Below are 26335 nucleotides of genomic sequence, written 5' to 3'. Positions count from 1 at the left end.
CTTGAGCCATCTAAGCATCTCCACAACTATTTTTTATTATGATAATTACTTGTAAAGGAGCTGTTGCTAGTTTTTAAATAATTATTACCGTTGTAATATTTTAGAAAGATTTTTGCTGCTAAAGTAACGGTATCTAAGACAAGACTGCCAGCCAGATCAAATTTTGCTACTTCTGCTTCAGGCACTCTGATATGAGCAGGACTGGATGATCCGAAGGCCATTTTTCCATCAGTAACCCAAAACCAACCTTCTCGATGATTAGTTTTCCATTTGTCAAGTTACAAGAAGGAAGTTATTTTTAGTGGAGATCCTTGAACTCTAGAAACCTGTTTCAGGAGAGAGCAGCTTGAACCTATGACTTAATCCACATATGACACAGAGCTGCGGCGGCTCTTCAGCTTCCAGCAGTAAAGAAGAGCAATGCTAAAAGTATTATTACTCCAGACTTTAAAATGTTCACCACTTGTAATTTTGACTTAATGCAGCATTGCCTGATTTCTTTTTTCCTGTTTTCTCCCTTCCTTGTCTCTCTCCATTGCTAAGACCTAGGAAAAAAAGAGTAGCAGTGGCTGGGCCAGATTCTGTGACACTGGTGAGCAAGACTTAGACACTGAGTCATTCTGGAATTGTCACTCCGGGGTGAGATGTGACACGATACGGCTGCTCTTTCTGGAAGGAAGCGGGAGCTGAAGCCTAGCCCGGAGAGGGGAGGAGGGAGCTCAGTGCTAACACCAGCGCTGTGCTGCACTTCAGCTGGGCTGCCCTCATCAAGGTGAGCTGGACATGGCTATGCCATGATTGAAACCCAGGTGAAAGTGAAAATCGCTATTTGGCTATCGTTTTGCTTCTTCAGAAACACAATATAGACCAGGGCTGCATGGGTGTAGGGACAGTAATGATATGAGAAACTTTTCAGCCCTAGGGGCATCATTTTTGAATGCGCTGTTTTGAAAAGGCTGTCATTTAAAAGCTGTCACCTCTGCTGAGCTGCCACAGTAAAAATGTCATTCCCACTAGGTGTCTCTGCTGTCCCAGAGCAGTTGTTGCTCTGAACCTCGGTGCTGCTTAGGGAGGCCGCATGGATGGGATGCAGATAAAACAAATTTGCCTTTTTACACCCTAACCAGAGTTGGAGTTAGGGTAACAAGATGGAGCCGTTTGTCTCATAGTTTTCTGGTGCCCTCCAATCTGCATCTTTTCAAATAAAAAATAGCACTCAAAAAGGTAAGGTCCAAATATTTACTATGTGGCACTGTCTCTGGGGGAGTTTGTAGGAAGGAAAAGTGGACTCTTGCCCTCCCTCATCAGCAAAATCAGCTGCCTGAGGGCATGCTGCCCCTCGCTCAGAGCCCAGCCGTTTGCGGGGGGACTGGCACCTTCCCTGGGCACTGCAGCTCTCCACATCCCTGGAGTGAGCAGCTGGATTTCCATGTTACAGTTCTGAAAGGAAGGCATAAACAAGTCTCATTAATTATTACTAATGGATACTAAATACAGCTAACATTTGTAAAAATGTCGAATTGCATTTTTTGATTCCTCTTCAGTGAATTTCAGAGTATTTTTTTTAAAAATATATTGTCGTCTTATTCCAGCATTCGTACAAGTTACAGAGCTGGGCAGCTATGTGAATTGAATATATATTTAAATAAAATATTACCGTAAATGTTATTACATGTCTACCTCTAGTTGCTTGCAGTAGAACGATGCTTTTATCTGACATTTACGAACAATCTATAACAAACTGCCTTTGCGAAAGACTGCACTGGGCTGACGTTACAGATGGAATGTAATCAGCTTTGTAACAACACTGTCAAAAGGCCACTTCCACTAAAAATACGCTTAAGCTTCTGGAAATTGCACTGCATCTTTAAGTCTACCTGTAAAAGAACTTAACTGTAAGAAGTAAGGATACCTCATTTATGCCAATATATTTTAAATTTAAATAGTAACTGCTGATCCTTACAGAACCGACTGGGGATTGAGCACTGATTGTCTGAGTCCTCTCAAATTACCTTCAACCTTGCTTCTGACATTGCTCGGCAGTACATGGAAATACACAGCGCGCAACTGAGCCGAGCCCGCAAGTGCTCTGTTACCAGTATTTTTCCAAAATAGTTCAGGAAAAGGACCTATTTTTATGTACTGTGCTGGTTTTCTCAGTAGTTGGGTAAACAGAGCTAAACATTTTCGTGCGCTTTTGAAAGTCAGGGGCTGCAACAAATGTGATGAAAAAGTAATTGTGTAGTAAAAGCTGGGTTGTTATTTTTTTAGGTAAACAGTGAAAATTTTTCTTGACAATTAAAACCAACAATTATTTCTTGCCTTACCTCTGAAACTTGTCATATTCTGGGCTCTATAAACTTGATGTTGTGATAAGTCATGCATTTAATATACTTGTTTTCTACAGGACTGATTTAAATATGGCTTTAATAATGTCTGCCTCAACTAGAAAGATTAATTTTTAGGTTTAGAGACGAACAGCCTAAGGCAGGCAAGACCTTTCAGATTAGTTCAATTACTTGAACAAACACAGTACTGTCCGAACTGTGGTCGCAAATTTTAAATAGCAGAGAAATTTGGCTTCACCTGGTGCAAATCACCTGAAGCAGGAAAGCTTGTTTTTGAGTTCCTATGGAAATTCGTTCTTGCAGGCACTGGGTAAATCAAGCAGCTCTCACTGCCTAGCTGATTTATAGCCCTGGATGTGTGTTGCTATACGTTTTGCATTTTTCTTTGTCTGATTTTACAGCTTGAGGCCATAGCCAAATTCTGAGCTCACTTTTGGCAGTCTTCACTGTTAACCTGATAAAGATTTTGCCCCATGAATACATTTGCTGCATTTACTCCTGGTGCCAGCAGTTTGCTATTATCTCTCCCTGATTTCAAGAGAAATGCCCCAACACGCAGCCCAGTAGAACAGGGTCTCACCTCTCGGTGTACGGGTTTGGGAAGGAGTCAGCCCTCCCCTGCACATGTTGCTGTTAGCCCCGTGCACTGCTGAAGGAAGCATCAGGAAAAACAACTTGTGAATGCCATGCTGAGACTTAGAGTGTGAATTTTTTTGTCTCCCTTCCACTGCCAGAGAGAAGTTGCCAGGATTTAAGAAATAAATAGATCATCTCGAGGAAAGCTGTTCAAATTCAGCATCTTCAACATGTATTTTTTGGTTGCTTGGCCATTGGGAATGGCAAAATGAGATAGCTGCAAATTACTCAAGTGACTCAGGAACAAAACTCCCTCTGCTCCCTAATAATTTAACGTGTTCTGCCAAAGTTTTATAAATCAATAGTTACTGTACATGATGGCAATGGAGACCATTTAAACCAATATTAGTTTTGGATCAAATCCTGGAATCAATGATAAAAGCTGCCACTGGGGCTAGTCTTGAGTCTTTTTTGGTTATGATGTTTTTTTAAGAATGACAATATGTATATTCATATGTCTCAGTTTTCACTCTGCTAAACAAAAACAAGAACAAGAACAGAAGATAAAGGGAAAGGTCGCAAAATTAGGGCTGATTAAAAGAAATGCTGTTTCACGTGATGAAAAATTAAACTTGGGGATTCGTTGCTGCAAGATGTAATTAAAGCCAAAAACTTAGAAACTCTCTAACGGATTTTTCTTGTGTGTAGAGGATTTGAAAAGTAACATGCAAATACTTCTTGTAAAAGAAACAGAAGCTGATTGTGCAGGCCTTGGAAATGAGTTTGTATTACAAAGATGCGAGAGGCCCCAGGCAGGCTGTGTCACATACTACTAAAGCCTGCCCAAGAGCTGTATCTTAGAAAACATCTACCCAGGTAACGCGTAAATAAGACACCAGACACCATGCAGGTTTACCAGGTAATCCCATCTGGCAATTGCCACATTGTTTCTATTGGTATTTTGTAAACAGCTATTAAATAAGTAAATGAAATAATATATTGATTTTTAAAAGGGAGCGGATCTCTCATGTTTCTGTGAATCCAACAGAATACATGTCACCAGTTCTTTCAGCTGCCTCAAAGAAACACACAAAAAAATCTCATTCTTTTACTTTGCTGAAGCCTCACAGATACAGAAGACTTCAAATATACTTGACACAACACGAGGATCTCTCTTGCAGTCTAAATGATATTTGTTGCCCTGACAACGGCACGCAAGCATTATTTATTAGTTCATACATTATTGATAATCCTCTAATTTGTGTGTGATGGGAGGAAGTTGGTCTGCAAATAAGTTATAAATGGAAGGTTATCAACAACTTGTAGAAGTCGGTGACAATTCTATATATAGCTAGTCCCAGCGCACGCTCCGCTGATGCCACAAAACATGTTTCTTACCTGCCAGTGGTGCCAGTACAGGGTTAGGAATCTCCTGCAGCCATGAGTTTCTACTGCTGCCTATGTATAACAGTCGTCTTTTTTTTCTTTTTTTTTTTTTAAATCAACTTCAAAGACAGAACAGAAGATTTTAAGGATATTTTTTAATTATATACAGAGTCCAAAGGGAGTCTCAGAGTGAACAGAGAAATATTCTCTATGACAAATTCTTGGGAGGAAAATGGAAAATTTTGCAATAACAGCAAAAGACAGAAATCTCTTCCTATAAAAAGCAGGAATTAATCTTTCCCAGTCTGCATCTTACAGAAAACATGGTTCAACTTATCTGCTTAACACTGACAAAATACATCAGAGACAAGAACAAAACCAGCTCTGGTCAACACCAAGAGACATTTCTTCTTCTGTCTTGCTCCATTTACTTCATTACTATAATTACCCCACTTTTAAACCATCTGATGTTTCATCAGTGTCAGACCCAGCATCTTCGAGCACCAATGAAGGGATGGAGAGGATGCCTCATGATTCAGATTAGATTTCATAGAAAAGTCTCCTGATAATGAACTAACGAGTATTTATGCTTTCTTTTTTCTTGGTGCCACCTTTGTGTATGCAAACTGACTATTTCTTTATAATATTACTTTTTAATCTTGGTATATATTTATTTTTAAAACAAGGGAACCTTGCAATTTAGTTATAATGATTACATATTTTAAAATCTTGCAAAATATTGGCCCTTGGTGTACAATCTTAAAATGGACTCTGGCTCTCATTCTCACAAACCAGTTGCTGGCTGGCACTTTGCCTATTTCAACAGGGATGCAGGAATGCAATTTTCACTTCCAAGTGTTAAGCATCCCTACTGGTTAAAAATAATCCTTGTAGAGAAAGTATAGCTGATGACTACCCAGATATCAAGGCAGAAATATTCCTGCATTTCTCAGCAATTGCACCAAATGTTTTCCATGTGTTTTAGAATATTTTACATAGCTGTGCTATTCTAAATAAGTCGATCACAATCAGGATCTTTTTGCAGTGTCACTATAATTGATTTGTACTCTGGACATAACAGAAAACATAAGCCAAAGGGAAACAGCTGTGGAAAAGAGCCACTCAGCATAAAGAGTTAAGATGAACAGAAGTGTTAGTAGAAAATGTTTGGGGCAGGAATCTAAACCCGTATCTTTGGAATCAAGAGAGAACAGAGAATTATAAATACTAACAAAACGTCAGTATGGCAAAATGACCTTTTGTTCTAGATGAATATGTTCAACAAAGCTCTGAAGTCTGAATCAGATTTAAATAGTCATATCACCGAAATGAATAAGAATTAAGAAGGTAAATTAATTCCTAAGGGAAATCACTGTAGATCTCATTATTTCAGGAACAAGATACCTTAAAACTTTTAATTAAAGATAATATTTACTGCAAATGAATAAGAGTTGGCAGGTTTCAACAGAAACCATAATCTCATTTATGCAAAGTTTTCTTATATTAAGGCAGACATCATTAATCTCATTGGAGATGCCCTCCAGACTGACAGTGCTGTAGCACAGAGGTGATTTCTTACAGAAGTCTTTTTATCTACACAAAAGAAATCTAACTGAAGCAGACACAAACCATAAGAAGGCCTGAGCAATTAGAGATATCACTCTGTGCAAATAGAGTACTGACTTTATCGTGTTAGTGAGCCTCTCATAATGAGCTCACTTCTAACAGGGCCCATCTTCCCACTAGAAGCTAAAAAATTAACAATAACTGGAACTCATATTGCTTAGTTCTCTGCACAGTAATCCAGCTCTGGATCTGCTCTTACTTGGAAAGAAATTTAATCGTTTGGAGTTGGGGTCTGCATAAAATTAAACAGCAAACTGCAGATGATGTGATGTACTCTGAATGGCTGTCGGAAAGCTCTACGTTTCAGTTTCATCGTTGTATAGAAGGTTTGGTTTTGCAAGGCTGAATTCGTACAAAGGCTGCATGGTGCTAACTGAACTTGTAGTCTGTTTGGTATCCGTGTGCAGAAACTGTTAAATAAATACTGTTAAAAAAAACAAAACACCAAAACTACGTAGGTACTGATAGAAGACTGCAAACAAGTTAACCACACCAAAACAAATATTTTGAGAAGATGAAGCTCCAGGAGGATATGAATTTGCAGGATTTTGTATTTGGCATGCTGATTATGTTAAAGAAAATTCACCTTGCTGGTTTGTAGCAAGTAATAAGTGAATGTTCTGGTATACCATGTCATGGATATTAATGAACTGCTGTAATAGCAAACCCAAATTGATCCAGGGCATCTGTCTATTAATCAAAATATAATGGCATGTAATTAATAAATGAGCACTGTACGTGACCTAATCACTATGGTAAAGCTACTGTTTATTGCATTTCTAGTACGAAAACACTAGCTTCAGAGGAGTTTTAAAGAGCTTTAAAATCTGTGGATTGAAAGACTAACTACAGTGCAGAGGATGATACTACTACAACATTTGCAATACTTTTGTGTGCGGTTTGAAACAAAGCTTGAATTCTGTCTCTGAGCAATAAAAAAGTTCTTTGATAACATCATAACTGGCACAAGATTTTGTTATAAAAAACCCCAAAGCGGCAGAGTTCACTTCCATGACTACCGCCTGATTTGTTTTATTTGCTAATCTTTCATCAGAAATGTACAAACAGTTCACAGACTTCACCTGGATAATCAATGGGTAACCCTTTTTCTGTCATGCTTCCCTGCCCACCAGTCAGTCAGTATAAACGTTTTCACTGTAACAAGTGCTCGAACTTGGGAGTGCATCTTAAGGCTGCAATATCACCACTTGCTAAGGTCTAAAGAGAAGTCTACATCAGTAGACAGCAAAATCAATGCTCACCCGATTACAGATATTTTTCAAAAATATTGCAGGCTCCGTTCATTCATCTTTTATGTCAGTTTTCCACTTTGGGCCAAATACCAGCAGAGCTGCTTCTGCAGCATGATGATGGATCTTAGTGGAACAAAGGATCTACTTTCATGACTACCATATAAATACTCCGATGCTCTCTAATCCCACCTGGTTATCCAGGGCACACTTTCTATATTTCCCCTAAAAACTGGGATATTGAAAGAGATGTGAGGAGAGGGGGGAAGAGCCTTCACCTGTCTCTCGACAGGAGATGCTGGAGAGGAAACAGCCCTCCGGCTCACAGCTCTGAGAAGCTTTGCCCTCTAAACCAGGGGAATTTTTTCCAAACACATAAATGCTTTTCTCCACAATTCTCCCCTTTTATGAAGAATGAAGGGAAGACTCTTATACCTCTGGTTCTTTCAAGCTGTCCTCCTTCAGGAGCGAGTTTATAGGTGGCCGCTGTTCTTACGCACACCCCTACACGTTCCCAACCGCGCTGCTCTGCAGGAAACCTAGACAACAACCGCAGCTCCGTTCTGATACTGAAACCTTCCTTTGGGGGCCGTGCCCAGCCACAGGGTTTGCTGAGGGGTTCCTCCGTGACAGCCGGCCGTGGGACTGCCGCTGCCCACCAAGAAGGCAAAGAGCTCATTTTCCCTTTCTGTTTAACCAGTAACGCTAACAGTCCCCGCTCCCCAAGCCGGCACAGTTAAGCGGTACCGAATGGAGGGCAACTACCGCGAAGCCTCAGCAACGGGCTGTGCCGCGCCAGTGCTCAGCCGGTGCGGAGGGAAAGGTGACCCCGGGACGCCAGCGGCCGCGGCGGCCGCCCGCAGGCAGGGCAGCACTGCGGCCGGACACCCTCCCCGGCCGCGGTTTGTCGCCGCCTCCCCGTCCCGCTGACACCGCCCGCGGCTGCCCGGGCGCTGGCCGCTGGGGGCCGCCGCTCGGCCGGAGGCTCCCGTCCTGCCGGGGCAGAGGCCGGCTCAGCCGCGGGGGAAGGGACGCCGCCCGCCCCGCACACGCACGGGCGCTTTATTTTGCTGCCACCTACCGGAAAAACCGCAATTATTGTAAAAACCGCTCAGGCCGGGCCGGCGGCCCGAGCCGTGCGGCGGCGCCCACCCGCCAGGAGCTGAGGCGACGGCTGGGCCGGCTCCCTGCCGCGGACAGCACCGCTCCGAGCCGCGCCGGGCCAGACCCCGCGGCCTGCCCGGGCAAAGGGGTGCGGAGGGAGCGGGCCCGAGGGGCGCCGCGGGGCCGCACGACCGGGGCCGCCCCCGCTCCGCGCCGGTCCCCGCGCTGGGCCCCGGCCCGAGCCTTCCCGAGCGGGACCGCGCGGCGGCGCCAGTTGCCACGGCAACGGTGGCTCGCGGCGAGCCCCGCCCCTCTCGCTTACGTCAGAGCGGCGGCGGCCAGTGGCGGCACTGCGAGGTGTCATGCGGGGGCGCGGGAGCTGCCGCGAGGGGCCGGCGGGGCTGGGGCGCTCACTCCGCCGCGGACCGCAGCCATGTTCGGCGGGCTGGGGCGCTGCTTCGAGGAGGACCCCTTCTTTCGGTGAGGGGCCGGGCCAGGCCCTCCGCAGCCCCGGGGCGCCGGGTCGGGCTGGCGGGCGGCGGCCCTGGGGCCCCAGCGCCGGGGGGGTGCGGGGGGTCGGCCCGGGCGGGTCTGAGGCGGCGGGGGGGCCGCCGCGCTCCCCGGCTGTCGCCTCAGCGGGTGCCGGCCCGGACGGAGCGCGCGTGTCCGGGGGGGCAGCGCCGGGGCGGGCCGCCGCGCTCCGCTAGGGACCCCAGGGCCGTGGCCGTCCGCAGTGCCCTCTAGAGCTGTGCAGGGGGTGAAACTGCCCGTGGGTGTTAAAGGCCGCGGTCTTGTCTCTTACCCCCCTCCTCAGTAACGCTTCGATCCTTACCGCCCATAGCGCGGTGGGGAGCTTAATCGTAATGTCATAGTGGTCTACCGAGAGGAAACCTTCACCTCCGCTGGTCTGAGTGTCTTCAGTTTGTTTTTTCTTGTTTCTTAAAAAGCGGATAGGTGCTGAATGTTACAGCTTTTCTGGATACTTTTTTTCCTTTGGCCACAGACTGTTCTGAATTCATGTCAGTGCACTAAAGCTAACGCCAGGTGTTCTTGCATTAAAACTTTGCAAACGCATGGATGAGATCAATAAAGGCAAGCTGTCTCCTCGTGCCGATTTCCTGAGCCGATGGTGACACTAGCGCAGCGGAGGCGTTTTCCATATGTTGAGCACAATGATAGTGCTTGGAGTAGATCATGTGTATGTACTTAGCTCTGAAATAAATTTCTCTTCTACCACTGGAACCTAAACCAAAGTAGTGTGCTGTGCAGGTGCTCCCCTGGCGTGCTGGGATAGCTGAAACTGCTGCAGGATCTAGCCTGGCCCCATTTCACGACCTTTGCCAGAAACTGTAACCTGTAGTGCGTGAGAGTGGGATCTGAGAACTCGGAGGAGCCTAAATGATTTTAGTAAGACCGCATCTTTAGAAAAAACTATGTGGGGTTTAATTACAAGGAAAGATAAGGGGTAGTGCTGGTGGGTGGCTGAGGAACAGTAAGGCATCAGGCCTTGTGATACAGGTTTGTTGACTGTCTCTCTTAGTTACAGGGTTTTCTGGTTGGGGTTGTGTTTGTAGCTCTTAAAGAAGAATCGATTGCTTAGTTGCAAAAGCATGTTCCTAGCAGTGGGACAGTTTCTAGTTTTTAAAGCTGTGCAAGATGGATTAGTACCCTTGGTTTCTAGGAATATGCATGCTATTGTAACAACTCATCAGTTACATGCAGGATACGCTATGTAGAAAAATTCACTACGCAAATCCTCTGTGTGAAAGTAGAATAATAGTGGAAATTAAGTTTTGTTTGTAGTTATTTGTAGCATGCTTTTGAAGTCTTGGTTGCTTTCCTCTTACTTATCAATTTGATTTATTAATTTTTTTATTGTAGCCACCGATGCAGTTTAAAATTGTTGGGGGAAAAAGATTGTGGAAGATAGAGGGAGGGAGGCAGTGTATGTGAAATAGATGAGAGAGACTGATGTTGAGATTAATTTTCTTGGCACTGCCCTTGTAAATCTGTTTTGCGTATAGTTAAGGAAATGAGCTTATTACTTCAGATAAGATTAGCTTCCAAAATAGTGTAGTAATAGGCTTCTGTTGCCTCTTAAGGAGAGATTTTTGACTGCTGAACTGGAAATAGTGCCTGGTTTAGAAGAAAGGTCTCCATCTGTGAGCAGCTGTCCTGGGGAAGCACCAGTCAGTCAGCCAGCCAGCCAAAGTGCTGCTCAGGCCCAGCTGAGTTTCATCCCTAATAGCCTGGACAGGTGCAGAAGTTGTGTCTTCACTGCCAAGTGCAGTTGGCCTCTGTTTTTAATTCACCAATACACAGCTTTTGTTTTATTGTTCCAGGTGTTATCTCCAGTGTGGTTCTGCAACTTCAGGCTTACATAACTTCCTAAGAAAAAAAAAAAACCAAACCAAACACAAACTAACATGAAGTACAATTTGCAAACATAATAAACTTATTTGATTATTCTAAGACACTGATTTTTCAAATGACCAGAAACATACATCGAAGGAGTAACATTGTATTTCAACCTGGACCATAGAGCCTTAAACTTTGGAGTTTAAGCCTGAATTGTGCAAGAACTTTCCAAGTGAGATGCATCTCAGTGAAAATTCTCACTTGCAAGTGCATTAGCAGCATCAGCCTTTTTAATGTCTCTTTCTCCATACAGTAGACATACTTGTTTGTGACTGTAACAGTCTCGGAGGCTGAACATTATTTTCTTTATTGATCTCTGTAAACACCTGGATGTCAGGTGATCATCAGATTACCTACTTATTACACAAAATTTTGTTACTGCAGAGTAGTGGAACAACAAACGCATAAATTGTTTGTCTCCATTCAGAACTTAGTCTGGAAAATAACTTATGGTGCTTAACATGTGAGGGGCACAAATTCTTTGTGCAAAACCCTTCTAGAACCTCCTTTCTTTTTCCTCATCACTATTATGCTGTAATAGTGAAAAGTGTGCAAAAATCTTGTCCTTCTCATCAAATGTATCTATCTTCCCCCCTAAAAAAGGTCATATTTTAAGTCAGATGTAATCAATGGTAATTAAACTAGGGTTCTACACTTACTGCTATCCTATAAAAACTATGATAGGAGCAAAGAACTTAAGATCTTGCATCCTCTATGGGAAAAGGTTTGACTTTTTTTAAAAAAACCCCACATATATATGATTATTTTTTTGTTTGTTTGTAAGGGTGACATGCTCCCTTTTGTAGTTATAGTTTGAGTTTCAGTCATCAGAGCTGTCAAAGTGGTAGGTTTAATTCCTTGGAAGCCTTTTCTTCCAGACAGATTCTCTGTTGATTTTCCATTGGTTTTGCCCTACTCCAGAGTATACAAAAATTGTAGTATTTTTTTCAAGGCTTGACAAAGCTAGATCTTTTCATGAATGGTTCTCTAAAATGTCCCTAGGGAACTGGGAGACTTCTGTTCCTAAATCTGTCACTCCACAGCATATATCTTGCTTCCCTGTCACTGACAGTAAGAAGCTGTATTTCTACATTGTGTCATAGATTTTTCATTAAAAAAACCCAAACAAACAACAAAACATCACAGTTTTAGATGCAGGTATGAGTGTGTCAAACAGATGTAGCAGAGGGTAAGCAGCCAAGAGGAGTTGCCAGAGAAATTGAAATAAGGCAAAAAGGACAATTTCAGAAGGTATAAAGCATTGTTTTATATCAGATGAGATGTACTACAGTGTGTTATGCACACTAAACCAATTTTTCTTACCAACATTAAATATATGGAATCTTGTTTTGCTTATGATGTGTTGTTGAGAGCTTATTTTACGACTGTCCTTCTTCTTTTGAACTGGAAGGTAGCAGGGAGAAATTTTTTTATGTCTAAGTTACTGGTGGAATGAAGTTCATATTTTTTTGTGTTTTGAAAACCAAATCTAACTGAAGTGTGTGGTGCCAAAATAGATTTGATGGAAGTATGTATACACTGTGGTAGTGTTTGCGTGCTTCCCTCATCTTGGATTCAGCAGCATTTTTTCCGTCTGTTCTTCATCCTGTGAAAAGTGAGGGGACACTTGCTGTGCGAGCTGCTTATCACATTAGGACTGAAGTTAAAGCTAGCAGTCATGTGAGTGGGGCAGATTAGTGTCTGCTTAATGACAATGGTAAAACTAATTCTAAACTATAAGGGTCTATTTGCACTGGAAGAGTTAAGTATGTATGTAACTTAAAAGGATAATGTGCTAAACAAAAAGCCTTGTCTGAAAATTAATCCAGTGTTATATTTGGAACCTTATTTTTTTGAATTGAAAAGGAAAAAAACCAACCAAACCAACAACCTGTATGTAACTTTGGCACAAGAAGAGAGTACAAAGTGAAGAGATGAAAGTGGCTATGTGGCATGGAAACTAGTTTTCATGGGACTGGAGAGACGAGGTGGGAAGAATAAAAAAACTGTTCAGGAGGCCTTAAAGAGATGATTGGGCTTTGAAGAAGTCAGAGGAACGATCTGAGGCTTCTCTTCATAGAGGCATGAGAAGTGACAGGAAAGGTTGTGGCGTTCTGGAGAGAATGAGGGTGTGAGGCGTCTGGGGAGTGCCAGGAAATTGATAGGAAGGAAGATGAGGTGCTTCTAAGTAAACATACCTTGGAAATGACTGTTAAATGTTAATAAAGTGACTTTCAGCGCAATAGCAAAGGGGAAATTAGAATGGAGATGAAGGGAGGAGGAAATGAAGCATGTTTTTTGTATGAAGTAGTAATTGTAGCCTTGGACCACAGGCAACAGTACTGATCATATATTGTGCTTCTGACAAAATCCTGTTTTGCTCCTCCTCTGGCCTCAGTTACAAATACTTAATTCTTGTTTAAATTAGAGAATGCAAAGAATGAAGTGAGTAGTAATGGAGAGCACCTTGAACAATGTTTTACCTGCAAGCCAAGCTTTGGGAAGAAAGAGGGGGAAAACTTAACAGGAAAGCAAAAAGCCAGTAGGAATATTTCTTCCTAAGCGGAGAAAAGGAATGTGGGAACATGATTTGTGGAGGGGAAGGAAAAGGAAGGCAAAGATGCAATAGCGAGTCACTAAAGTAAAGGCAATGGAGCTGGCTTGAGTTCAGAGGACAGTGTGCATTATTGAGCATGTGGGTCAAGGAGGATGAAAAGTTATCTTGCTGGCTGCTCCCACTCAAATTTGAGGGATGAGGGGGGGAACATAGTAGGACATGATGACATTCTGTGAGTGGTACCATGCTAAGCTGTGGAAGATGAAAGTGAAAAAAGGAGAGGAAAAAGAAAGAATTCCTTTAACATCAGGGGTTGGAGGTAGAAGTAGTGACAAAAAAAAAAAGGTCAATTTTATAGTTTCTGGCAGATAATAAATGCAGGCTGGAGTGAAAGGTGGCTGTAAAGGACGGAATCTTTTTGGAAAAGATGAGGAAAGAGAAAAAGCAATACAGGCACCCAAGACCAGAGGAAAGCGATGAAGGTAGCTGAGAAGACAAAAGACCCTAAACACCCAACCAACTTGAGAGGTGGGAAGAAAAGTGAAAGAAGTGAGAGTTTGTGAGGAACAGAAGATTGCCCAGTTGGGTGCTATTAAATAATATTAATAAAGAACTGTATGGAATGATTTAAAAATTGAGTTTTAAAAATTTCAGAGCCATTTTGCATAGCTTGGAATAAACACCAATGACTTCCTATGCAAAATATCTCTTTTTCAGTGATCCTTTTGTTGCACACCATGAATATATGCGGCAGATGATGAGAGGCTTTTCTGATCCTTTTGGACGAGATCCATTTCTCAGTATAACAGATGGTGGGGAGAGAACAGTAGATCGAAGAGCACGCCAGGACTCTCAGGTTGCTCTAAGAGGAAATCGCAGAGTAAGTATTTTCTTAATCTCTAGGGATTGCTACATGGAATTTACATTTACTGGTAATACAGTTGGCTTCACATTTCCATTTCTGTTAGATTTGGTCCAGCGGAAACGCAGGTCTGGCTGGGTTATTGCAACCTTGGGCAGATTGTTTTGTTGCCGAGTTAAATGTAAATAACGTCTCTCTTGGTTCCTTAATGGCCTATGACTTAACACTGACAAGCTTCTGTTAGGACTAATAACAAAACCTGTATGTTATTGAACATTGAATATGCAATATTTAATGAAACAAACTAAACATATTTATCAAATGTTTGGTTTAATAAATATTATGTATTAAATGTTTCTGTTGCAGAAAGGCATTAAAAATGCCCAATGACAGCCTTCTCTGAATGCTTATTTCCCTTTCATGCCAACTTAACTTAAAAAGGGACCTTGATGTATTTATGCCTTCACTCTGCATTTTAGTATCTTGTGTCTAGTTATTAGCTTGATTTAACACAAACTTGTGGTTCAGCCACCTAAGCAGTATCTACACAGGTATTTTAAACCCTGCTTCAACTTGGCAACTGTGAATAAATGCTTAATATTCTTTATTTGGTCTGATTCTTAATGTTTCCTCTAGATATAAGACTAAGAATTAAAGATCAGGGAAGTTGACAGGAAACCTAGTATTTCTGTAAATTACCACCTGAAACTGAGAAGTTGACAGTGATCTGTGTTTTACGTAAAGTATCTTTCCAACTTTCTCGGCCTGTGGGACGATTATATCTTATACTTCTGTAGCTAAGCCTTATCTAATTGCTGTATTTAGAAAGGATATACATTTCAGGTTTGTTCCTTTCCTTCCACCAGGCTAAATATTTTGCAGCTGAATGATTTCTTACTTTAATGAATCACATTTGATTTTAAAAACAGTTGAAAGACAAGACAGATTACAGGGGCTTGTGGAACTCAGCCAAATTTGGTGGTGGTTGTTCAAACCTAGATAGTTAGAGCTTAATAAACACAGCTGAAACACAGACTATCACCTACAAGTCAAAAGGGTAACTGTCAGATTCTTTCCTCTGTGCTCATACATTGCCAGTTAGTTTCAAATATAGATGCTGCTGGATCTAATTAGGGCTTGATCTTTCCTCTGCTGAAGCAGATTCTTAGGCCTTGGTTCAGTAGATGCCTAAAACCAGATCAGACTTTTTCCTTTAAAAAAAAGAATGTCAAACCTTATCCTAATAGCTTAGGGGTTTATGTCCCTTGTTGTTGGCGGTGGGGGATAAATGTGAGGCATGGAAAACATTTATCTGTGGTTACAGAAAGAAGTTAAAGGCACAAGAGTGCTGTGTTATTTTGATAAGCACAAAAGAATTCCACACATGCTAAAAACTTTCCAGTATCTTTTCATGTTCCTCATGTTTCACCTAAGAGTTGTCAGATGTCACAGAAGACTTGGCACTGAGTACTTGAGCCTTGTTGTGGTCTCAAACTGTGTTGACTGGTTTCCCTCCAGAAATGATTCAAACACTTGAAATAATCATCTTTTCCTACATAAAAATATAATTGTCTTCACTGCCATGTAAAATATACTTTCTTAAAATGACCCATACTGATTACTGATACTGTAATTCTATGTTTAAGCAAACTAGCATGCCTAAAACTGCTTTAGGAGGAGCAGAATGTGTCAATAATAGCGTTCAAATTTGGAAATGCTTTTCCTTTCTCAAGCAGGTTTGCAGCATCAGGTTTTAGCCTCTTGGAGGGAGGGGAGGAGGAGGAAAGAATATGAGCAGGAGGAATGGAGTAAAACATCTTAAGGGATACTGTCATTTGGTTTTGTTTGGGTATCTGGTATTTCTGAGGATATCCTTTTGTGCTTGGTATATACAGAAAAAATATATTAAGCTGTTTTCTGTCACTACATATTAGAACTGCAATCTGAAAGAGTTCATGAAAGTATTCAAGAATTGGCTAATTCTTTCCTTTTGTACTTAAAATTACTGAAAAGTGTTTGGTAATTCTGTCTAACCAGTCTTTCTTTAGGTAGGCTTTTATATAACTCTCCAATCTTAGTTTCCTGGAAACATCAATGTGTTTTCTAGCATCTCATTGCCCTGTCTTATAGGGATATTCAATATCAGTTGGTCTAACAGGAACTGTATTTGTGGTGTTTATAGCCACATCTATTTATATGACTGCAGAAGAATATAATTTGCTCATGGGGATTTGTCTTCGGGTGATTCTGTATATGATGATAGATTTACCTAGAACTTCTTTGCAGTGACCTCTAAAACTGCTGACAAGTTAGACTTGATTTTTTTGTCGTGAGGGATGTGTGGATATTTTAAAGAAATACCTTTATACTTGTAATACATAAAGAGTGCTTGTGAACAGGTCAGCTGCATCACTTAATTTTTTAAGCTCTAAAATTGGATGCCAACCTTCTGAAATTTAATTACATAAATTTACATTAAGGGGACTATTGATTTGTTGATTTTAATCAACTTTCGGTGATGGGCTTCTATTGCATGACTAGAATGAAGTGTTTTCAGAGAAGTGGGTGATGTCTGAAGCACTGTCATGTTTTACATGATTTTAGTACAAAGGTTGCTATGGTATACAAATGTTTCTCAACTTCTAGCTTTAAGTGCTTCTAGTACATACATATGAATATGACTTATTAAATGTGATGACAGCTATCATTTTCCAATATCGTTAGTATAAATATATTGCTTCTATATACCCAGAGACTACTTCATATTATACGGTCATAGCACGCTATAAATTACCAAGGTCCTCTTGAGTGACTGTTTTTATTTGATCGGAAATATTTAATATCACCTGCTGTATATGAAAGCACACTGTGTAAGTGCTGTATATGCAAGTTACTTCTGCTGTGTCTGATAACGAGTATAACAACTAAAAGATGCTGGTACTTTTTCTTCCAGGCAACAAGCTGCTCCCTTATGCCCTTTGCAGGCTTTGGTATAGTGGTTAGTATCCCAGGAGCAATAACCGTGTAGCTCTTGCTAGTATGTGTATACTGTCTGCATAACTAACGCATGGACAAAGTCTAGTCTCAGTGTGCCTGCAAACTGCTTTTGTTGGTGTTTAGACATATGGAACAATATTATTCAAGAAAGATATCCCCCCCTTTAATAAACAAAAATGCTGGGATAGACTAAGTATGCTGATCTCAAGATTGGAGAAGTTACTACTGAGCAGCTGGCTTTTCTACTTGGCAAAGTATCTATTGGTGCTTGATCTCTGATGGAAATGAATGAAATAATACCTGGAGAGAGAATCCAAATTTGGGTGCTCCCTGCAGATGGACACTACCGGCTTGGAGTGTTTGTGGGTGTAATACCAGCAAGACCTGTAACGCTGGTCACAGCTGAGACAGGCCAACTTCTGGAGACAGTTTCCACTGGAACTTGGAATAGTTGGGGAGTGGTGTCTGGAATATCTTGTAAAAAATTGTAAAAAGTGCCCGAGGGAAACAAAACTTATTGTTATGACCCTCGTGGAGCTTTTTGCTTCCTTTGGAAGGCTTTAGAGAGTCCTCAGATCGAAAACCAGTAGCTTAAGAGAGTGGCTCTCACAGAGCAGATAAAAATAAGCATGGGTCGTCTTGAATTTTCAGGTCTAAAAGTGTTACTTATTTAATCATCTTTTGCAGTTGCATGAGTTGGCAACTTGCTGTATGCAGAAAGTGTTTTAGCTAATCAAAGTTCTTTTGCTATTAACTGCACAGGCTATGGTTTTACTCCCCCCACCCCAGTGTATGGTATGTAATTCCATAGGTACAGCTGATTACTATGTAATGGCATAGGTCATTGCCCAGATTCAAGCTGAAGGCAGTTTTCTGGAGTTACTGACACTTTAAATCATTTGATCCTCTAAATTGTCTGTAGTTGTTGCCCAGAGATTTTGATATCCCTTAAGGATTCAGATTTCTTGCTACTCAAGAAAGAAGCTGAAGATCTTCTATACCTGAATTTTACTGTTTTTTGTGCTTAAACTGCAGATTTTATTTTTAAACTTGTAAATACATAGCTATTTAAATGAATTTACTTAAATTTAATTCTATATATTTCCCATAGTTGGAGGAACATGGGTTGTTTGCTATTCTAACTAGCATCCTGGTGTTTCATCGCACCTCAGTTGTGTGAAGGGCTACTCTGTGCAGCCTGGCAGCCTGCCTCTTGCCAAAGCTGCTGGGTTTTGCAGAGCCCCTGGGAGCTGTTTTCCTTTCTTTTCTTAAGGCCTCACGTGGACCAGAGTGTGGTGCTGGCACAGTGGCTCTCCTGGGAAGCAGCTAGGCATGCCTGTGTCCAGAAGCCCACCAGCCACCAAGTTTGCTCTCAACCATCATACTCCAGCCAGAGCTGCTTGTCTTGGAAACCAGGCAGCCCCATAGGGAGTTTGAAGAGGTCCTAAGGAAAAGCTCTTAGCAAGAGAGGAAAAGCATGGTGAAAATCATCTTTATCATCACCACCTGCTGCACTGGAGAGGAGCCCAGAGAAGGATGCTCATTTGGGACAGCATTGCTATCTTCCCAGATGGTCACTTAGGATCCTGAGTTCACCCTTTCTCTACTTCATCTCCCTGTATTTATTTTTTTATTATTTCTTTGGGGTTTTTTCTTCCAAAGTTAGCTTTTATCAGTATGCCATCAGTATCTGTCTTTTGTGCAACACCACTGGATCTCCTGCTTTCATGTAGAAATAACAAATGAATGTTTTGTTTAATACCTCTATAGTGTCAAGTAATTAAGCTGCTGTTAAAATACCAAGTTATGGTTTTCCGATTTTTCTACACTGTCTTTTTATGAGTAATGTACACTACTTTTGCAGAGGAACACCTGTGTCTGCTGGGATGCATTTTCAGTGTGATTCCTTATGCATTAAGGGATTTGCGTAAGAGAGATAAGTTATCTTCAATAGATTACAAGGCATGGAGGGTCACACACTATTTTACAGAAGAAGCTGGTTAGGTTAGAAGGTATATGAAAATATTTCTTGTAAACTGGCCACAATATGAGCTTATTTTGACGTGTGAGAGTAAAATCTTTCACTTCTGTCCTTCTAGTCTCTCCAACTTAACCAAGCTCCCCGTGCTAGCTTGCAATTTTCCGTTTGAAAAGATGCGTTTTGGCTTGTCTATGTCTATGAATTGCAATCTGTGGAAGAAAACCTTTTTGATGGTCTGGTTTGCATTAAAAAATGCATGTAGAAAAAAAGCTTCAGAACCTGAGGAGTCAGAAGACTGTCTTAATTTTGATGTCTTTTCTTTTAGCAGGATGCAGATTTTGGGGAGCCTTTTTTTGCAATGGACAGGATGATGTCAAATATGAGAAACAGTATGCTGGAAATGCAAAGAAAATTTGTAAGTGAAGTTGTTAAAAATTTGTTCTAAAATTAACTGTATTGGAGAATTACAGTTGTTTAAAATACTACTCGGAAAGTCCTGCCAAGGAAAAGGTTACTAGTCTCAAGCAGATAGCAAGAACTTTTTTGGCTTTTTTCCTCAGACTGTATGATGGTTATAATTCTCTGTGCTGTCACTGATTATTTGCTAACAACCGTGCTTTAAATACATGCTTGATTCTCTAGGGGTTAGAACTGCTGTAACTTATCTGGTCTCTGGCTCTTGCCAGAGCTGACACCTTAAGTGAAGGAGCAGTTTAAAGTGTTACTGTACACTTTAAAACAACAAAACCACAAACACCTAAATGGCACCCTGCATATAGGCTTTCTTCTGATTTTATTTTCAGTCCTGCTTCTTTCTTCACAGTCTTTGAAGATAAAACCGATACACTCAGCAACACTCAATAGGTATTTACTGTGTTTTACTGGCCTTGTAAAATGGCTTGTAACCATTGTTGCTCAAGTCCTAGTTCACCTGAACTCTTTACACACCTTATTATATACCATATGTGGCAAGACAGGACTGCTGTTACAGGTTGTATCTTCATTACTGAACCAAACTGTGCCAGGGAAAACCTTTGAACAGTTTACTTATTGCTGCCCATGCTTTTTATTTGTTGTCACGTTCCCTGGCATGGGGAGGCCTGTGGCCAGACAAGGCTAGGACAAGAGCGAGTGCTTATCAAATGCCAAGGTCCCTTTCCAACAGGCCATACTTATGGTGCTGGGACTGAGGGTTAGTTTTTCAGGGGGGTATTCTTTTTTGTAATAAGATGGTTTCAGAATGTGCTTACCTATTATCCACAAGTTTTAACTTTTAGTAACAAAAGAAGTTTACATTGTTTGTAGGATGACCTGACCATCCATCCAGATGCACACACATTCAGCTCCTCCTCTGTGATGACATACTCCAAAATAGGGGATGAACCACCAAAAGTTTTCCAAGCTTCAGCTCAGACACGCACAGCTCCAGGAGGTGTAAGTAGTCCTGAGACGCAGCAAAAAGGTGGTATGTAATTATCAGAATTGAAGTTCATCTATACCAAACCACAGTTTTCTTCAGGTTCTTTTTACTAGAGACAGTTAACTCTTATAATTTTGTAAAATATATGCCTGTTTAAATACTGTTCTAGATTAAAGGCTTCTTTAGCTAAGCGCAGTTTTCTTCCTTGTAATTTGTATGTTTCTAAGTAAACATCTAAATGAATTGTACGCCTATCAAACACTGAAAAACTGAGTGCTGGAACAGGTGATTCTTCAAGGCAGTCTCCAATGGCTTGGCTATAATTAATCCTCTTGTACATTTAAAATTCTGTCTAAAATACAAGATAGCAAGAGGTAGTCTGTTTATGCAAAACATGTGTTCAGATAGTCCCCTTTACTCAAGCACTTTTAAATGCTTACGTAACGTTTCAGATGAAGATGCCCTTTCATTGACTTCCTTGCAGCTGTTGCATCTAATTCTGCTAAGAAATTTGAATTTGAATTTGAACCCTGAAGCAAGGTTCATGAAAGACTATATGTGAGCAGTAAAGGCCGTTGAGCATGATTGGCTGTGGGATGTGTTCAAGCTCAAGCAGACACTTAGTTATCAAAAAGATTCTAATAATATACCTATGAACACAGTGATAAGTGGTTGCCTGGGTTTCAAGCCAGTCAACATGACAACTTAGTAATTAGTTGTCCCTTCATGCTGAGAATATTGGCATCGGCTGTTACTCATTCTGTTGTCAAGGAGAATGTTAAAGACTTGTCTGTGTGTAGTATATTTAGACTAAGCTCCCCCACCCCCCAACAACAATTAATATCCAGTATGTATGTTACTTAAGAAACTTTAGGTGTTCTTGCTTAATCTTCCTGTCTGTTAAGGAAAAAAAAATAGACTTGATTTGTGCTTTGCTGATGTATTTTCAGCCAACACAGTAAAGGAGACAATTGGAAAAGCCTGTAAAACCTAACTTTTTCAAAAGAAAGATATAAAACCTTTGGGGAAGGAAGTTGGATTTTTTAAAAACTTTTTTTTTGGTTAGAAGGACACTTATTTCTCTTCGTTGTACAGGTTAAGGAGACAAGAAAAGCACTCAAGGATTCTGAAAGTGGACTGGAAAAAATGGCTATTGGTCATCATATTCATGATCGTGCTCATGTCATTAAAAAGTCAAAGAACAGCAAGACCGGTGATGAAGAAATGAACCAAGAATTCATCAACCTGGATGAAAGTATGTCTTTTTATGCAGTTCTCTAATGGGCTTTACGCTGTTCTTTCATACACCAATTTTGAATTTCCAGCTTGAGACTTCTTAAAAGGGACTGTCTTTCAGACAGTCTGAGTCTGCAAATCAGGTTTCCTTAGTTGATAGAAATTTGGACAACCTAAATTAACCGGTTACAACTTGAAAATGTTGTATTCTAGTGCAGCTGGTATTGTTTGCTTGCACAACAGCTGTTCATATTTGAAAATACTTTTAATGATATTTTATGGTTTCAAGCAAGCTCTTTACAGAATTGTACTATTTGTTGTGTGTGTTTGTGGCTAATATACATATTTAAGGGATGTGTGGTTAAAATGTGTGTATACTTTTACAAACCAGTGACTTTCAGGGTTTTTTTACTTTTATCTTCCAAACACAATCTTACTGGCAGTTGTCTTTTACAGATCCCCTAGAAGTAGTTTGCAGGCCATGCGGAGAATAATGGACCACAAATTTAAAAAACCACTGTTCTAACCCCCCCCCTGATTTTCGTTACATGTTTTCTCCTATCTTGTTTGCATTTATTAAAAGTAAAAAGTAAACTTTAACTGCCTTTCAGCTGAGGCCCAGACCTTTGATGAAGAGTGGCAGAAACAGATTATGAAGTTCAAGCCATCTAGAGCTAGGTATACTTTAGAAGCTCCAAAATACAGAAGTATTCACCACATACCCAAAGAGGATGGATTAAGAAGGTAAAAAGTTTCCTATCAGCATAACAAAATACTAGCAGCAGAATGAAAACTCAATTCTGAAGCAATCTGTTCATAAACCAACAATGCTTATTGGCAATCTGCGTAGAAATAGTATGTTTTATTCCCCCGTTTCTCATGATGCCACAATAAACAGTGTAAGGCAGTATTTTGTTAACCAAGTTTTGAAGAGGTTTGGTATTTTGACTCTGAAAATAGTGAATTAATAGGCTAAAACAGTGAGTGTTTTTTCTAGAGAAATATGCCAGTGCTCTTAGCTCAGCTATGTACAAATGTTGTAGCTGCCCCCCCAGCCATGAAACTGTTAGTTGTATTAAGGTATAATCCTTATTGAGGGCTAGGTTGATCCGTTCTCTTGGGTGAACAAACAAAAGACTCCATCCATATAGTTGGAGATGGAAACACCCCTCTCTTGAGGGTTAGATTTCAAATGAGACCTCACCTAATCTTAAAATCAGGAAGTCTGTGTAGGAATGAGGACTTTATCCGTAAATAGAGGAGCTCCCCTCCATAGGCTGCATTCTGCCAAGCTACAGGTTTTCTACCTCTTCCATTTGACATGGTGTCACAGGGTAAGTTGTGATGCCTTTATCAGTTGCATGTTTGGTAGAGAATGCTACGGAACGGAAACCTCTTCTGTAAACTACATGGAGCACTTCCCCTCCAGCACCTCTTCAGTTCTAGAGGCTAGTTACAGAGGCTACTTTACCTTCAATTTCAGTTTTCAGGCTATGCGATTTTCTTTTTACTCATTCAGTGTGCAAGATGAGGAAACAGTCCAACTCTGTGGTGGTAACAGTGGAAGTAGTTCTGGAGGGAGAGTCCAATCTGTCTTACAAATAAACTGTACCTTTGCATAAGTAATTAACAGAATGTATATTACCCATATCATATGGTGGTTGTGACTTTTTTGTTGCTGTTTTATTTCAGAGAGAAACCACTTGCAATTACAAGTTCCAGGGAGCCCAGAGTTTCTTTTGAGAATCTCAATGTGAAAGGAACGCATGTCCCCATCAAAAGCAGCAAAAAATAAATTTATTCCATTCTCCATCTGAATGGAGTTTCTTCAGGAAGATAATGGTGCTGCATTGCTTATGTTCATATAAGTATACACGTATATATGACCAATTTCTGTTTTTTGTTTTAGTAAGCATTAGTGTGCCTTGCTACTCTGATTGTTTGACAACTGAATGTTCTTTAAAACTACTAGTTTTACTAGTTTCAGTAAATTAAAAACCCCACAACTTTCCACTTAAAAGCACTTTAATTGATTATCACTGATTCTGTTTTTAAAAAAAAAAAAAGGTTTGATTTGCAAGATTTTTCTGCTACAGCTGCACCAGTCCCACTTTATTAAGCCTGGTAATGGAACTAATTTTTCCCACACTCGAAAACTTGCACAGAAAATAAATTCTCTTTTTTATTTTGTGTGGCTGAAATATTATTAATTTTCTAGGTGATACAGGAATTAATAGCTATTTGAATACACTGTAGCCACTCTATATCTTTTTCTTTAAAACCATGCTGTAAATTGTTACAGAAACCCCAGATTCACCTTGATTTAACATGAGGAAAAGTGAGAGGAAATACTAAAATGAAAAATATTTTTAGTTTTAGTTTACCAGTGTTCTTATGTTCATAGGCTGTGCTTGCATCTCTTATTTTCTGTGCCTCAACTGTCAACTTTGTATTTTTCATCCTTTGTGTATTTCCTTTGGAGGTGGCCCATTATTTTTCATTCTTGGAGGTCCCCTGTAGTAGCTCTTAATTATTCTGTAGTAATACCAGTGTCCTAAAACTCAGCTGTAACTATTAGTTATTAATCAGAAAAATATGTGGGAGAAATGGGTTGAGTAGGCAGTAGTTAACTGGATAATGAATGATTACACCATTTCTGCTCTAAAAAGCTAAAAGAGCCCTGCATACAGGAGAACACTTCCCCGTCAGCTGAGATGAGACGAGATGGTGTTTCTATTCTTTAGTGTCCTGTTTTAGTGAATGTAGAATGATCCTAAATCTAACACTTGATCTCCCTTGATGATGTTGTTAGTTTGGTTAAAGAGTCTTATGTTCTAGAGAAAAGCCAACTGTGCGGCTGAAAACAGGAGAGCTCTTTGTACTACAGCTGCGCCTATGCTGTTTTGTTACACAGACTTGATCCCTATGTTGCAGCGTAAATAACTTCTGTAGGCTATAACATTACAGCATTAGCATATATTTCACGGCTAAAACATTATAGCATAGCCCTAAAAAAGGCACTATTTATATGATAAAAGAATAGGTTTAGTAAGATTAATATTTGTTTTGCCAAAAAGAAAATGGCCTTTAAATCATATTTAAGCTCTCTGCAAATTCCCCAGATTATTTAATTCTATGTTTATTAATGTGCAGAAATAATCAGAAGTACTTTTGTTGAACTCTGACTCACAAGGGGAAGGCAATTGTTTATTTGCTTCTTTAATGCAATGGTCTCTTCCTATTATTAGAACAAATACTAATGGCAGTAAGTGTAAGTGTCTGGTAGGGGGTTGGCAACCTCTGACAGGGGGAACAGGCTGAAACCGTGATACTGGAGTTGTGCTTGCCAGAACCCTGGCTGTGAGGGATGCTTTTACTCTCCTTAAAAAGCAAAAGTACAACAAAAAAAGAACAAGCCTGATCTTCCATACACTGAAGGCAACTTTGATTTTTGCAGTTAATGTCATTAAGCATATAAGGTATTTTCCAGGAATGTCACTTAAATTTCCCAGTAATAAATGGCAGAAAAGTTTTTCATGTTGTAACTTCAGATAAATCTGAGGGATGCTATTTAACAGAAAATAGTATTCATCTGACAACTTAAAAATTCTTGTCTATGCTTTACAAAGATTAAAAAGATACATGCATGTAATCAGTAATCCAATACTTTGGTTTTAAAATTATAGTGGGAAGAGGCTAATATTCATTAGATTATGCAAAACAATATTCTAAAATGTCATCCAGAAGAAGCTGTTCTGTGTAGAAACATCTGAAACTGTAATTCTTTAATAAAGTTATTTATTATTTATGGATTTTGTTTGGCTTACTCTCACCACAACATGCCCTGTGCATTGTTTATTTTGGGCCACTTTGGTGTAACATATTACAGTGTTTCAGTAACAAGGCAATGAGGGAAAGTGTGCCTCTTTCCAGAAGGAAAACAAGCATTTACCGTAAGTTTGCTAGAAGGAAACAGATGAGATGGGACTTGAGCATGGGGATGGCTGCCCTTCCTCTGCTTCAGAACTCTCCTGGAGGCTTCTTGTGTATGCAGGGTCGCTGTGCCTGGTGTAAGCATAAAAGCAAGGGTTTTTTGTTTTTGTTTTTTTTTTAATGTATAAATGAGAGTATAGGTACACACACCACAGCTTCCCTGAGCTGTGGCCGGGACCGTAGGTGGCACACGAGCAGCCGGGGCACGTGTGCCCTTGCTTGACCCCAAGTATCAGAGCGCCCGGGCCCGCTGGGTGCTGCGGGGGGTCCTGCGGGTGCCCCCGTCGCCCTGCCCCGAGCTGGGTGCGCTGTGTGCGCCCCGAGGGCCGCTGCCTGTGCCCCACGCGCCCGGGCAGCGAGAGGCTGGAATTGCCCTTTTTCCTACGGGTCTGCGGGGCAGGAGCCCAGTTAGTAAACTGCGAGGAGCGGCCCTGTTCTCGACGCCAGATTTCCAGGCGGTTTTATTATTATAATTTTAATGCAGAGCTGGTTTATCCGCAGTTACAGCAGTGCTTTGGCGAGGCAGTGCCTCCCGCCACCCACCCCCGCGCTTCGGCAGGGCCAGGGCCGGCCGAGGTGCC

At 40.8% G+C, this 26335-nt stretch overlaps 1 protein-coding gene across 3 annotated transcripts; it reads left to right on the top strand.

Annotated features, from left to right (window-relative positions):
* Positions 1–8641: 8641 nt before the first annotated feature.
* On the top strand, positions 8642–25569 carry MLF1 (myeloid leukemia factor 1). Of its 3 annotated transcripts, none has more exons than XM_055723805.1 (7): positions 8642–8770; positions 13983–14145; positions 19431–19520; positions 20411–20539; positions 21621–21780; positions 22373–22505; positions 23454–25569. In XM_055723805.1, the coding sequence occupies exons 1-7, from the start codon at positions 8724–8726 to the stop codon at positions 23554–23556; spliced, it is 825 nt and encodes a 274-aa protein (XP_055579780.1). In that variant the 5' UTR covers positions 8642–8723; the 3' UTR covers positions 23557–25569. The 3 variants fall into 3 exon arrangements, with proteins under 3 accessions (XP_055579780.1, XP_055579781.1, XP_014136145.1); XM_055723806.1 differs by lacking the exon at positions 8642–8770 and adding an exon at positions 9464–9488; XM_014280670.3 differs by lacking the exon at positions 8642–8770 and having other exon boundaries at positions 19434–19520.
* Positions 25570–26335: the final 766 nt, after the last annotated feature.

This window comes from Falco cherrug, chromosome 11 (assembly GCF_023634085.1).
Source record: "Falco cherrug isolate bFalChe1 chromosome 11, bFalChe1.pri, whole genome shotgun sequence".
NCBI classification, from domain to species: domain Eukaryota; kingdom Metazoa; phylum Chordata; class Aves; order Falconiformes; family Falconidae; genus Falco; species Falco cherrug.
This window is presented reverse-complemented; position numbering and strand designations above follow the sequence as displayed.

What these genes read in the sequence shown, in the direction of transcription:
- MLF1 (XM_055723805.1), top strand. Translation starts at nt 8,724, where the DNA reads ATGTTCGGCGGGCTGGGGCGCTGCTTCGAGGAGGACCCCTTCTTTCG. An exon ending in GAGGAGGACCCCTTCTTTCG is followed by an intron (nt 8,771 to 13,982) that starts GTGAGGGGCCGG and finishes TCTCTTTTTCAG; the next exon opens with TGATCCTTTTGTTGCACACC. An exon ending in TGGAAATGCAAAGAAAATTT is followed by an intron (nt 19,521 to 20,410) that starts GTAAGTGAAGTT and finishes CATTGTTTGTAG; the next exon opens with GATGACCTGACCATCCATCC.